At 40.5% G+C, this 14,170-nt stretch overlaps 1 protein-coding gene and 1 long non-coding RNA gene across 2 annotated transcripts; one reads left to right on the top strand and one right to left on the bottom strand.

Annotated features, from left to right (window-relative positions):
- Positions 1-2,306: 2,306 nt before the first annotated feature.
- Positions 2,307-8,606, bottom strand: LOC135474771 (uncharacterized). Its single transcript, XR_010445007.1, has 3 exons — positions 6,462-8,606; positions 4,537-4,758; positions 2,307-2,338 (listed from the first exon to the last, which is right to left on the bottom strand). It is a non-coding gene; the product is annotated as an uncharacterized LOC135474771 (long non-coding RNA).
- Positions 8,607-12,246: 3,640 nt separating this feature from the next.
- LOC135474768 (large ribosomal subunit protein eL22-like) lies at positions 12,247-14,170 on the top strand. The gene is made up of 3 exons (XM_064754363.1): positions 12,247-12,402; positions 13,204-13,325; positions 13,902-14,170. The coding sequence occupies exons 1-3, from the start codon at positions 12,385-12,387 to the stop codon at positions 14,044-14,046; spliced, it is 285 nt and encodes a 94-aa protein (XP_064610433.1). The 5' UTR covers positions 12,247-12,384; the 3' UTR covers positions 14,047-14,170.

The following is a 14,170-nucleotide window of genomic DNA, read 5'->3' as shown; positions in this document are numbered from 1 at the left end:
ATATACTTAACACATACTAAAATACAAAATAACATTTCATTAAACTAACTGTGGTTAAAAATTAAGTTAAAATTTTAAACAAGGGCCCCGTGAGTCGAGAAGCGTCACACCGTGGGTCTCGATCCTGTGTTAGTGTCATTAGTGTCAAGGCCAGGGCTCATATCTTTTAGAGACATGACGAGAGCTAATGTGTGGTAGTGTTATGGTCTGGGCATGTGTGTGTCAGTGTTATGGCCTGGGTATAAGTGTGTCGATGTCATGGCCTGGGTTTGTGTGTGTTCGTGCCATGGCCTGGGCTTGTGTGTGTCAGTGCTATGGCCACAGCTTGTGTGTGTTAGTGTCATGGCCTGGGTTTATGTGTGTGTTAGTGCCATGACCTGGGTTTGTGTGTGTTGGTGTCATGACCTGGGTTTGCGTGTGTTACTGCCTGGGATTGCGTGTGTTAGTGTGTGTTTGTGTCATGACCTGGGTTTGTGTGTGTCAGTGTCATGGTCTGGGTGTATGTGTGTTAGTGTCGTGGTCTTGGTTTGTGTCTGTTAGTGTGTGTTAGTTTCATGGATTTGCATGTGTTAGTGCCATGCGCTGGGTTTGTGTGTTTTTAGTGTCATGTCCTGGGTTTGTGTGCGTTAGTGCCATGTCCTGGGTATGTATGTGTTAGTGTCATGGCCTGGGTTGGTGTGTGTTCGTGTCATGGCCTGGGTTGGTGTGTGTTAGTGTCATGGCCTGGGTTTGTGTGTGTCAGTGTCATGGCCTGGGCTTCTGTGTGTTAGTGTCATGGCCTGGGTTTGTGTGTGTTTAGTGTCATGGCCTGGGTTTGTGTTTGTCAGTATCATGGCCTTGGTTTGTGTGTGTTAGTGTCATGGCCTGGGTTTGTGTGTGTTAGTGTGTGAAAGTGTCATGGCCTGGGTTTGTGTGTGTTAATGTGTGTAAGTGTCATGGCCTGGGTTTGTGTGTGTTAGTGTCATGGCCTGAGCTCGTGTGTGTAAGTATCATAGCCAAAACTTGTGTGTGTTAATGCCATGGCCAGAACGTGTGTGTTTTAGTGTCATAGCCAGAACTAATGTGTGTTAGTGTCATGGTCAGAGCTCGTGTGTGTTAGTATCATGACCTAAGCTTGTGTGAGTTTGTGTCATGACCTGAGCTTGAGTGTGTTAGTGTCATGACCTGAGTTTGTGTGTGTTTGTGGCATGGCCTGAGCTTGCGTGTGTTTGTGTTATGACCTGAGCTTGTGTGTTTTTGTGTCAAGATCTGAGCTTGTGTGTGTTAGTATCATGGCCTGAGCCCGGGTGCGTTGGCGTCATGACCTCAGCTTGTGTGTTAGTGTTATGATCAGAACTCGTGTGTGTTAGTGTTATGATCTGAGCTTTTGTGTGTTAGTGTCATGACCTCAGCTGATGTGTGTTTGTGTCATGACCTGAGCTTGTATGTGCTTGTGTCTTGACCTGAGCTTGTGTGTACTTGTGTCATGGCCAGAGCTTGTATGTGTTTGTGTCTTGGCCTGAGCTTGTGTGTGTTTTTGTCATGATCTGAGATTGTGTGTGTTAGGGTCATGACCTGAGCTCGGGTGTGTTAGTGTCATGACCTGAGCTTGTGTGTGTAAGTGTCATGACCTGAGCTTGTGTGTGTTAGTGTCATGACCTGAGCCTGTGTGTTTGTGACATGACGTGAGCTTGTGTGTGTTTGTGTCATGACCCTAGATTGTTCGTGTTAGTGCCATGACCTGAGCTTGTGTGTGTTAATATCATGACTTGAGCTCGTGTGTGTTAGTATAATTACCTGAGCTCGTGTGTGTTAGTGTCATGACCTGAGCTTGTGTGTTAGTGTCATAACCTGCGCTTGTGTGTGTTAGTGTCATGACCTGAGCTTGTGTGTTAGTATTATGACCAGAACTCGTGTGTGTTTGTGTCATGACCTGAGCTTGTGTGTGTTTGTCTCATGACCTGAGCTTGTGTGTGTTTGTCTCATGACCTGAGCTTGTGTGTTAGTATTATGACCTGAGCTTGTGAGTGTTAGTGTCATGACCTGAGCTTGTGTGTGTTAGTGCCATGGCCTGAGGTTGTGTGTGTTAATGTCATAGCCAGATACCTCAGTGCCGAAGACCAGAACTTACGTGTTTCTGTGCCAATGACGGCAACCTCACAGAGTTGCAGGTAACCGGATGCAGTCAGAGAGATTTTAACAAACCTAGCCATGATTGGCGCAACGCACTGGTAGCGCACGGTGGTGGCCGGGCCCTGGATCCCGGCGGCGAAGTAACAAAGCTAGGGCGCCACCAGTGTGCCATTGGTACTTCCAACTGTGCCGGCCTCTATTTTAAAATCTCTTAGTCTTTCAAAGCCTGAAATGAACATATAATACCATAAAATTAAAACTATACTGTGTTTAATTCATATACACATGTACATGTAACCACTCCAACCTGACAGTTATATTCCAAACGCTTCCCCACGATATGGCTGAAATGCTGCGGATGTGGTGCTAAGTCATAACCAATTATTCATTCATTCGAAGAAAGCTTAAAAACAAACTGAAAAAAACATGTATGGATTTATTTGATCGGTTTCATCCTTGCCTATCATAAATACAGACATGTACTGTTCCATTCACCAACCACTGGAACTCGGTCTTTTAGAGTACTCGTGCTGTCAAAGCTGTATGCTACTTCTGACTTTATATCGCCTACTTATTCGTGAATAATAAAGTTCATAACATAACAATTAACACAAATTTATGTACTCGTCGCCCTGAAAACAAAGCACTTGGTCTTCGCTACCAGATCGGCCGCACTTAGCATCGTCCGGAGAAGATAAACTCCTAGAATTTTTGGATTGAAACTATGAAGATAATACCATGAAAAGGACGACTGACAACTTGATTGGGAGTCTTTAGCATTAATTTTTGTTTTCAAAATAAACAAAAGGAGCTACAAGCATGCAACTATTGTAAAAAAGATCTAGAAAATTTTTAACTTTGGGAAGAGCACTCAAGTCCGCCATTGCAACATAGTCACTTGATTCAAAAATGGTGGTTTCAGAGGTTCGGATACTGTACGACTGTGTGCGTTGGTCATATTTGTGTAAATTGTAACGCCTCGGATTCAAAAGCTACCATGGGTAATTTGGTAATATTTGCTGTACATGTTTGATCTCAAAGCCTGAAATGCTTCTGCCACCATAATGGATTTTATTGGCATTTTATGTTGAACTCTGTCCAAATTATTTTCAACCCGACGATTTCCGATTTTTAAATTAATCTTAGTCTCTAGGATACACTTTTTAATAAATCCACACCAAAGGTCACGTTAAAGAAAACGGGTTTCGTTGTAAATCTTTGTAAGTGTACAGTTGTGCATATATTTCTTGAGAAATTGCATGACTGACAATTCGAGGTTTTGATTAACAAATGGCAGGAGCACGCTGACCTGTTGATATTGAATAGCTTTGATACAATTTGAGTTGAAGTTTCTAAATATAGCATTTTTGCGGGTCAGATAGCTTAAATTATACACTTGAAGCGACGGGAAAATGGTAAAAAGGATTGAATAAATGCCTGATACTTGGAACAGGCGGTTTCTAATGCGCTTGGTGTTCAACGCCATACTACAGATTTTTTTCTGGAAACGATATGGCTGCATTTTACTGCTCAAGTACTCGTTCATTCAAGAATAAGCCAGGTTCACTAGGCCTACTTACAAAATGAGAATGCCAGAATGTCAGCAATCGTGAGCAGCAGCCATGGCATATATTTCTTTTTTGGGAAAGTACATTTCCGCTGCATGTCGAAATTTAAGGTTTCCATCAAGTTACTCAGCTGTATATAGCTATAGAGAAATTTCAATATTAAAATTTCCCTATATACTTTACTTGACCTACAAAATTATTCACTATATGTATTTATTATCCACATCTCCAGTCCTTTTGGCATTACATTCCCGTCACAATGTTGTTAATTTTAGTCAACGCACCATTTCAAGGGGCTGATCAAGAGAAATATGAAAGAAAAACAGTAACCCTTAATCTGAATAAGCTAGGAAAAACAGTTCAAGGAGGTTAAGTAACGAAGCTAATCCAGTCTTAAAAGAAAAGACAACCCCTTATATAACCTTGATTATTTGGGAGGAGAGGCGTAAACAGGCCTAAACGTCCAGTCATTTTATTCTCGGATGTACTTGCAAACTCTTTAAATGAACTTTTAATCTGGAATTCTTAGATTTATTTATTTATTTTATTGGTGTTTTTATCTGTAATCAAGAATATTAGACGTACACGAAGGTGGCCATCATTGTAGTGGGAGAAAAACCGGGCAGAGCTCGTAGGAAACACTCGAGTGTTGCAACAGGTAAAAGGGCAAATGCCCGGATGACAGCGGTCTTGAATACTTTATCGATGCATCGCCCTATATACATGTGGTCTCGTGTTGTCTTTTCTTTTAACTTTTGAAGCGTCCTAAATTCACACCAATTGACAGTAGAGTGTATATCTTATATTCAGTTGAGTACTCATTATGTAACAAACAAACTGCTCTAAGTCGTCTTACTGGTATCTCTGTTGGTGACCTTCACAGCCATGACGAGTAGTTCTTCACCCAGATCTACCATCCACCATGGCAGGTAGCCCATGTGGGTGTGGGAGCAGGAAACATGGTCTGTGTTAGGATCAGGGTTACCGTCCACAGCTAGGCCTGCCCTTAGGGTGGTACCGCCGGGACGGACATACGTGCTCTGTTGGTAGGCTTGTTTGTTGAAAGCAAGGTTTACGTCTGAAAAGTTGAAAACGATAAGCGTTCATTATCTTGACATAACCTCAGACCCAATCAATGATATCATAAATGTAGATTTTATCAGAAAAGTTGGAATAAAACGGGTGAGCCAGAAAAAAACTATCCTCTTAAATTGGAAATTAATGGATATAGAAGGAATATACTGTACATTTATCGATTATCTTATAGCTGCTCTGCACTATGTCAGCTATTCACCGAGTTACATGTGTGACAGCATGAGAATTTAAGCTGACTTACATGTGAATCAGTCAGAAAAGCTTAAATAAATATACCATGTCAAATGACATATAGACCCTCCCCAAAGAGTAACGTATATACAGAAGGTGGTACTTGGTGCTAACACCAGATGTACGGATGAGCGTCCTTGTGTTGTCGCTGAATGGACATATGTTGTCTATGTTTTGATTGCTGGCGTTCTCACTTTCTCACAGCGTAACTAAAAATAACCCTATAATCAGCTTTATCTTGTGAAAATCTACATATGCGTTTCTTTCTCGGGACTCTATCCCTGTACAAGGTGCTATTAAAAACTCTGACATCTATATGACGCCATATATGTACGCTGACGACCATATGATCGAAGACAGCGCAGCGTAATGACCCAGGAGTGTATCACCAATGCGATCGCTGAGTTCAAGTCCAGCACATGCTGGCTTCCTCCCCGGCCGTACGTGAAAAGGTCTGGCGGCAACCTGCGGTTGGTCGTGCGTTTCCCACAGCCACTGCCCGGTTTCCTCCCACCATAATGCTGGCCGCCGTCGTATAGGTGAAATGTTCTTGAGTACGGCGTAAAACGCCAATGAAATAAATGAATAAATCATATGATCGAAGAGCTCACAGTGCTGTGAACGCCCTGTAGGAAAACTTCTGAAAATGTGGACATCACCGTAAAAACTCTCACCAACTTCATATTAACATAAGCCTGCACGTCATGAAATGGAAAACTGACGCAGAGGTGCTTATACGTTAAGAATTACGTTAAAGTAAGAAACGGATATTCAGGCTATCCAAAAGGTCCATCTGTTCTTACTTCAAGAACACGTTCAAGGATGTATTCTCATATAGAAAATCCATATAAATCGACCGTGGTAAACATGAAATGGGAGTGTGGTAAACGTATCAATTTGTGCTATGACGCAGGTGTTACGTAATGCATGTAAGACGGCGGGGAACCGGCAGACAGAAGTCGAAGCGGGGACACTGGACCGTAACCATCTGGAGTCATCTTAGTAGATGTACCTTGTTACAACAATAAAACCAGTCTTGTACACAAAGCTGAAGTCGTTTCTTTCTCGACCTGAATGATAGCCGAGCTGTCACATTGGCGCTGCGAGCAGGGTCGTGGAAATTTCGAGGACTGATAAAAGCTGAAGGCAGGAGTGTCAAATCTTGTCTCTGCATGGCCGAATCGCTCTGGTGGTGAACTGGTGTCGCAATCGTTGTAGAGGTATTCCTGAAACGGAATTTCGAGCTTTCACAAGCAGTAAGGAATAAGGAGAACTTTGATTGCTCTTCAAGGGCAATTGTGCAGTTCATTCTTAGTTCAGTCCAATATCTCAACGTGGGAAGAAGTATATCCGTGTCCTGCAGTACAAATTCACGAAGTATCTGAAAACATACTTTGGCAGTGACTACCAAACAGTGCTCTGCTGGGAATGTGAGCCTTGGGACAGACAACCTACCTGTTACAACGGCCTACAATACTTCGCAACACGCCCTGATAAAGTATCCTCCAGCTTTCCCAGTGTATGGTAGGATCTCTAGGTCACCCATGGGCCTTATGTTCATCGCGTCATCATCCATTGTCACCCAATAGACGAGTACGCTGCTTATCTCCATGCACGTCTGTTCACAGTCTTCGAGGAAGTTCGCCGTAATCAAGACATTCTGCAAAACAGAAAAATCTTGGCGACAAAAGGATTCGAGGAGAATCTTACCAAGTTTGTAAAACATTATATCTTGCCCGTCATGTGTTCAGGGAAGGCGAGAGCAAGAACTTTGCTGACAGATGGTTAGGACAGTATGACGTCATCAAAGTGCTTGTAACAGTCACGTATGAAATGAGGGCAATCTTCGTACAGTTGCAAACTTCAGTAATTTGAAACCAGCTTACATCAAAACAGACCATCACAGATGCACCACCCCACAAAACGCTTGTTCCAGTCCAGAATGTGCGCCAAAGCCACAAAGAACTGACACGGAAAATGAAGAAGACTTCGACTTCTACCATCTCGAGGCTCTACCAAAATCGATAAAACAGCCGAGAGGGAGTAGCATTACGCCTGCGCCACTGCAAAGAAAAGGAGGGGGGGGGGGGGGGGGGCAAAGATCCCACAGAATCAGCAGTGCCAACGAGAAGATCTACTCGTATTCCCAAACCTGTTGTTCGATATGATCCATCATAATTCACGCTATTGTTCTATTGCTCTATTTTCTTTGTCCCTAGTTCCAAAAGCAGTATATAAATATGTGTTCAAATTATTTTCTATCCCTTTCTATCAGATCTAAATCATTCCAAACTTTGTTGCCTTACACATGTGATAGCAAAAGTTTCTCAACTGTACATAAAAACAGACTAAGGGAGATAACCCAAAGGCATAAGATTCCTGATGTGCTTGGCATTTGCAATAATAAATAGCATATGTGTATACACATGTAAAACTAATACAGAACTACCACATGAAGGTATAAAAGCTCTGATGATCATGCCTCAGTGCACCCAAAAGCTGGCAGCTATGCTGTAGGCCATGTCATTGCTTAGGCCATGCTACACCATAAGCCATCTTGGCCAGCATAGCAAATAGCAGGTACTTCCTCTAGATCAAAAATATCAGTTCAAAACAGATATTATGACTGCAATCCTAATGAAAGCAAGGTTTCTTTGCAGAAGTCCCCTCATGTTATAACAAAGTTCAGTTATGTTTAATAGCTTACACTCACATAACAAGGCCTATATGAATGTACTGTTCAATGTAGATATCTATGTATTACTATTCTTTCACTTTCACAAATCTACCACAATAGTGAACTACAGTAATGTACAATAGAAAGTGTCTAGGGCCTACAATACATCCACACAAACACTACACACACACAGCCAGTGTGCACGGAAACTTTACAGGTTTAATACATGTATAAGTGCATATTAGCAAGGAAAATTTCAAATATTTGGAAGTCCTATGTGTAAATATCGATGAAGCACAAGTGTTCAATGGATTAGTGTTTAAAGTGTTTGCATTTCCATTTTGTAGACAGCTGGTTGCGCTCACACTCTAACTCTTATCCTCTGGTATAATACACTACCACTTCTTTCAATGTTGTAAATTTCGCTTTTAAATTTACAACATGCCTATTTAGCATTATAACTAGTATCGCAACTTGTAATAATACAACTCTTCTAGCTGCGGGACACCTATTGAAATTATTCGCATTATTATTATTATTCTTATTCCACCGATTTTGTGAGAGGCATACAGCCCAGATCGCTAGACCAATTGGCTTGAAATTTTGCATTAATATTCCCCAATATCTGAAGTTGTGCACTACGGAGCACATGGTTGGGCAACCAAACTTGATTTTATATGAAATCGTTTAAACATCTTCTTCTCAAGAACCACTGAACCGATTGTTTTGAAATTTGATACGCAGCTAGCCCTTAGGTAGTTACTTTAAGTTTGAGAAAATCGATGACTTCCGGTGAAAACTTTGAAAGCTCGCCATTGGTCAATGTTGTGACGTCACAACTAGTTTTCAAATTTCAATTTTTTTAATGTATTCTGGTGTATTTCAAGACACTGATTCCGAATCTGCTTTATTTTTCGCACATCTCTAAAGTTTTTGAGACATAGTCAAAAAACAAAAATTTAGTCTGGTAATTTTATTGACCTGTAACTCGAGAATTATGGGGGCTAGAAATGTAAAACTTGCACCAAGTTGTAGCCTAAGACATGCTCTTTCTGGAGTATGCCAAGGGATTTGCTCTACAATCAATAGTTTTCTCACTAGACGCGTTTAAATGACAACACCCTTTTTTTTTTAGAAATACATGTTAACTGTATGGCTTTAACATTGAGTTAGACGGCATCTGGATGTAGATATAGTTAAGCTGTCTCCTATTTAACAGCATACAATTATATCTACAACAGCAAACGACGCGGACCCCGGCCGAGACTCCTATGCAGTTCTAGTTTATTTATATTTGGGGAAGGGGGGGGGGGGAATTCTTTCAAAAATTCTTCAAACAAACTGAAGACTTGTATATGCAGAGTACAATTATTCTACGTTGGCCTTTATGCAAATAAAGCATATATATGATGTTATATGTACATAATGTGAACATGAACAATGAAACATTTGTGTGTGTGGGGGTGGGAGTCAAAAACATGACGACACTCAGCGTAAAACAACATGTATTTTTACGGCAAGATACCATGATCAGCCGGTGTTACCTGTGCATACTCTGGACACTGAGAATGTAAACAAGGAGAAACACTGGTGTCACTTACAAAAGGTTACATCAATAACTTAACTCAGATAGAATTCAATGTTCTATAGCCCACTATAATAGAGGGTCAATTCATGAATTGTGAATAAACATGTTCCTATCTGAATAGTCTGACATGTATAAAATTGATCAGTAATAGAGAGAGTAATGCACTCATAAGAAAAGCTGGAGGAATTACAATGCCTAGAGTGGATTAGAGCTCTCTAACAGGTATGTATGCTGTCATCCTGTTACAAAAGTGAAACTCAGCTCAGAAAATCACTCAAATGTGAACTTGCATCCTTCTGTTCTATTTGTACAGAGAAAACTATAGGTTTAGTAGAATGAATTTGAAATCATATGCATCATATGCTACAAGGAGTTCAAAAAGGTAAGTTAGCCACCATTTCTCTATATTTGTTACCTGCTGCTTTTTGTCACAGGATGGCAACATGCTGTTGAGTGACAATTAGCACCCAGGTCCCCTTTAATGCGAGATGTCGCAATATGTCTGTTGAAAAAAAAAATAAAAGGCGGCCCTCCAAAATGCGAAAGTGACTTACAGGGTCAAAGATTGATTCCAGTGCAGATTTGCACACATCCTGATAAATGGTTATTTTTACTGGTATGAGATGCCCACCACATGCCAATCAGATAACTGTGAATTCTTGTCAGTAATACTGTTTCTTTCCTTGCTTTCCAAGCTTGCTTATGGTTGTTAGGACAAACGTACCAGAATGCATCCACTTTTTGTAATGGTGAAGGAGGCACAGCGCAAAAGGCGTTTAGAGGTTTGAATGTACATGTAGATTCACTATTCTGTATTATATTCTTTGCCAGTTTTTTTGTTAATGTTCATTTGCTACATTAGAAAGTCAGGGCTTAAAATTCATAGAGGTGTTTAAAGTTTGGGCCTGGTAAACTTTGCCATAAAATGGCTTTGAGCCCTAGACAGTGTTGAGGACTCGCATGAGAACAATGTAAGGAGGGTATTGGATTAATGTTTGTGTGATATTTAGTTTAGACAGTCCCCAACTGCAGACATGATTTTTTTCCGCTTTTAAGCGGAATTCCGCTTTTTCTTTGTTCAGTTTCGATTAATTTACCTGTTTTCCGTTTTTTTTTCTGTGTAGTAACATTTTGTAAATTTCCGATTTATTTCCTCAAAATAAAGTCGAAGATTCTGTCAATTTGCCGATGCATGGCTACCGAAATCTGGCATTGCCGGAGGTTATAATGTTATCTGAATGGAGTCTATTGTCCAGTCAGATCGTGTGTTTCATTAAGCTGAACTGTTTCAACCAATCGGGAACAAGATACCATTATTCGAAGGCAGAAGCAGAGCCAGCCCGGTCAAAAATGGCGGCAACGTCTCGGAGTATCGTGGATCGATCAGATAAAGATTTTGATGCGCGTACAGTGGACAAGGGGTTGAAAAACATCTGGAGGTGGGATTGGCTTGAACGGAAGGTCGAAGGGGAATACGTGGGAAAATTCATGAGGAAGATAACATCTGCCGGTTTGGCTTTCTGCGAGTTGTGCCACAAAGATGTGCATTATAGGGGTCGCGGATGGAAGGCGCTAGCACAGCACATCGGCCAGAAAATTCACAGAGATAACCTGAAATTATTTGGCTTTGGTACAAAAATGCATTCTTCTCTCTGTCCAGAAGATTAGAGTTCTGTGGGGACAAAGCAGATGGGAAAATCTGTAAGTCAGAAAACTGTGTTGGTTTTCTTCATATTTTACAGGATTCTAGTTTGATTTGAATAGCCAAAAACGTCCCAGAATCCATTTTCAGCCACGCAGATTTTTCTAGCTTCCGGGGCCTAGGCGGCCCCTGGACTCCGGCCTTTTTGGGCTGTGATAATAAATTCCAGCTATTTTCTTGGTTCACCACAATCATGTCTGCAACTGGCATCACATTCTTTGACCCTGTATGAGTTATCATTACCTCTTTGTAAGCTTTCCTCTTATCTCCATGGAAAGTATAAGGCAGTAGTGATCCAAACTGAATTTTAGGCCCTGAAAGCTGATATGCCCACTTTGATTTAGAAATCAAATGAGGAAAATGATAATAGGATTTGTATGTTGTGTATCATATACAACAGTTGAGCAGAGAAATATACTTAGAAATTTGTACCTTTTTTGTAGTAAAAGTTTCCCCCTCCTGGAGCTGACTGTCGTCATATAAGTGTAGTATTCCTGACTACAGTAAAAAGTACCAATCAAATAAATAAAGTAGTGAACTTGAAGTTTACCTGGTACATGTTTATATACACAACTGAAACCCACAATATCTTCACTATCTACGGAAAGTACAGAGTTACCTCCCTTGGCCTAATCACTGCTTGGTTGCTTGACTTTCCTCTCACTATTTCTGTAGTAGTGGTGCTGTGTGTAGTTAAGACTATCTATTGTTGCACATCTAACCAGCCTTAATTCGTCTTAACACATTTAAATATGTTGAAGTCCACAATCTTAAATATAATTCAATCTGTGAGAAATTGCATTAATATTTAATCATGTACTTGTAAACTTTCATCAAGAAAACACAGCTTTGTAAATGTAACACTTGTATTCCGAGTGGCCATATATTCGCTAAATTCATGCAAAGAAAATAATCACTGATTCTCTGAAGTGTTGAGAAATGTCAAGATATTTGAAGCCTGGTTAGAGCATTTGTGGTTTGTAGGATCAGTTATCAGGTTCCTGGTCAACTGGATGACAGGTGTGTTCCTGTAGCAAATCCATCCGATGTCCTAAAACCATTGAGGAAATGGATTAATTTGGGAAACCTGGCAGCCCCCCCACTGGCCTTACCAGAGTCTTTGACCTCTTCTACCTTTTGCAGTTGCAGTGTGTTTCTGGCAATGTTAACAAATGTGTGTAAAGTTGTGGAAATCTCATCATTATTTTGTCACGGAATATTGGCACCTTCACCCCCACCTACCCACACTCCCGCTCAACATGAAAAGTAAACCTTAGTTTTGGTTTGTTATTAGGATCAGAAACCAGTGAAGCGCTCAGGTAAGAAGACAGTGGGTGGGAGCAAGGGGAAGAAAAAGAAGACGAGTCTGAAGTACACCCTGGACTGCACCCACCCTGTTGAGGATGGCATCATGGACTGTGCTAACTTTGTAAGTATCAGCCTTCTCTCTGGCTGCCCTTGATTGAGATGCTGTGTCTTCTGGTCGCTGTCACATAAATGTAATATTTGTGTGTGGTGTTATATAACAATCAGGTCAGCTGTTGTATACTTTAATATAAATGTAAATGGTTAAACTTCTTCAGTATATCCATTTCTGACAAAATTAAGGTATATAAAATAATTGTGAGCTTTTTCTGCAGAGACATTGAAATAAATTCGGGCAATTGCAAAAAAATTTATCTCCAAAAATTAACAGGATCCTCTTGCACAAGGGGATCAGAGTTGCTTGTACATCACGAAGATCACAATTATAGCTCTAAGTTACAATCAACACTTAATTGCATGAAGGGATTGTAAGCATCGATAGTCATAATTTACAATCAAAAAATTACAACCAGGTTGACCCTATTGTATATTAAAAATTAATGTTAAGTATACATGCATGTGCTTGCATTTGTTTACATCATTTCTAGCTAAATCTCTTTGTTAAAGCCTGCCCATACTTTAAAGAAAAAAACCTCTAAAACTCAAAGTAGTTGTCACAAAATAGACCACTTAAAACTATGCATCAGTATACCTTTATTTATTTTTTTAGATTTTCACGAAAATATTTTTATGCATAGTTTTCAGTTGTCTTATGATGATTTTTACTTTGTATTTTAGCTTTCTTTTACATGAATTATGGATGGTAGTTACCCATGACTTATTCTATGCTTGTTAGGGTTACCTTCCCTAACAGGGATTAGGGTTCCCTTCCCTAACCCAAATGTTCTGCTCTGATTGGTTCTAGGAAAAATTTCTGCATGAGCGCATCAAAGTGAACGGCAAGATGGGCAACTTCGGCAACAATGTGTCCCTTGAGAGGAACAAGTCCAAAATTACTCTCATAGCTGATATACCGTTCTCAAAGAGGTGAGTATCTCGGCTGAGCATTTGAATTCTGTTACCCAGTGAGCTGACGGCCACCACATGTGAGCAATTGTTAAATATGGCATTGATCAACAATCAAGTAAGCTTCTATTCCCATGCATGTATATTCCTTACCACTCAACACAATGTCTGGACCTATGAGGTGGAATGTTAAATCCATAGCCAGCAGATTACATGTAGCCTCTAGTCAGGAGGTACTGACATTCTGGTATCCACAGTATTAACAGTAACAGGGTTTCTACCCCAGACGGACTGTCCAGAAAAACTCGTAGAAAACTGTTTTTATAGAGAGGAGATACTGTGCAGAGCTTTTTTCAGGTTGAGATGGGGGTCACCTGCCTAGACATCTGCAGTTTTACTCCCCTCATTTTTTTTTTTTTTTTAGTTAATGCTCACTAGTATGGGCAGTTCGCATGTTATGTTCTAACTCATCTGCAAGCATCTGCCACTGACGCATGAATTTCCTGGATGTGTCGCGAATGTTGTTCTAAATTTGTTAATGTTGCCATATCAGTGTGTATAAATGTTGTGAGTAATTTTGAACCTTCATTTGAACAGGTATTTGAAGTACTTGACAAAGAAATACCTGAAGAAAAACAACCTACGTGATTGGTTGAGGGTGGTAGCCAATCAGAAGGACAGTTATGAACTACGCTACTTCCAGATCAATAACGAAGATGAGGAAGAAGATGCTGACGATTGAAGACATGCCTCTTCAGTTGCTTAGCAACGAAAGCAAATATGCAGCCACAGTAAAAAACATGTCAATTTGTTTTTAGTGTTGCCTGTTAATGAATAAAGAGGTCAACTGCCCGTGTCTGAAAATG

Source organism: Liolophura sinensis, chromosome 9, assembly GCF_032854445.1.
Source record: "Liolophura sinensis isolate JHLJ2023 chromosome 9, CUHK_Ljap_v2, whole genome shotgun sequence".
Taxonomy (NCBI): domain Eukaryota; kingdom Metazoa; phylum Mollusca; class Polyplacophora; order Chitonida; family Chitonidae; genus Liolophura; species Liolophura sinensis.
The sequence above is the reverse complement of the archived record's forward strand: the minus strand, read 5'-3'. Positions and strand labels throughout refer to the sequence as shown.

What these genes read in the sequence shown, in the direction of transcription:
- LOC135474768 (XM_064754363.1), top strand. An exon ending in GATATACCGTTCTCAAAGAG is followed by an intron (nt 13,326 to 13,901) that starts GTGAGTATCTCG and finishes TCATTTGAACAG; the next exon opens with GTATTTGAAGTACTTGACAA.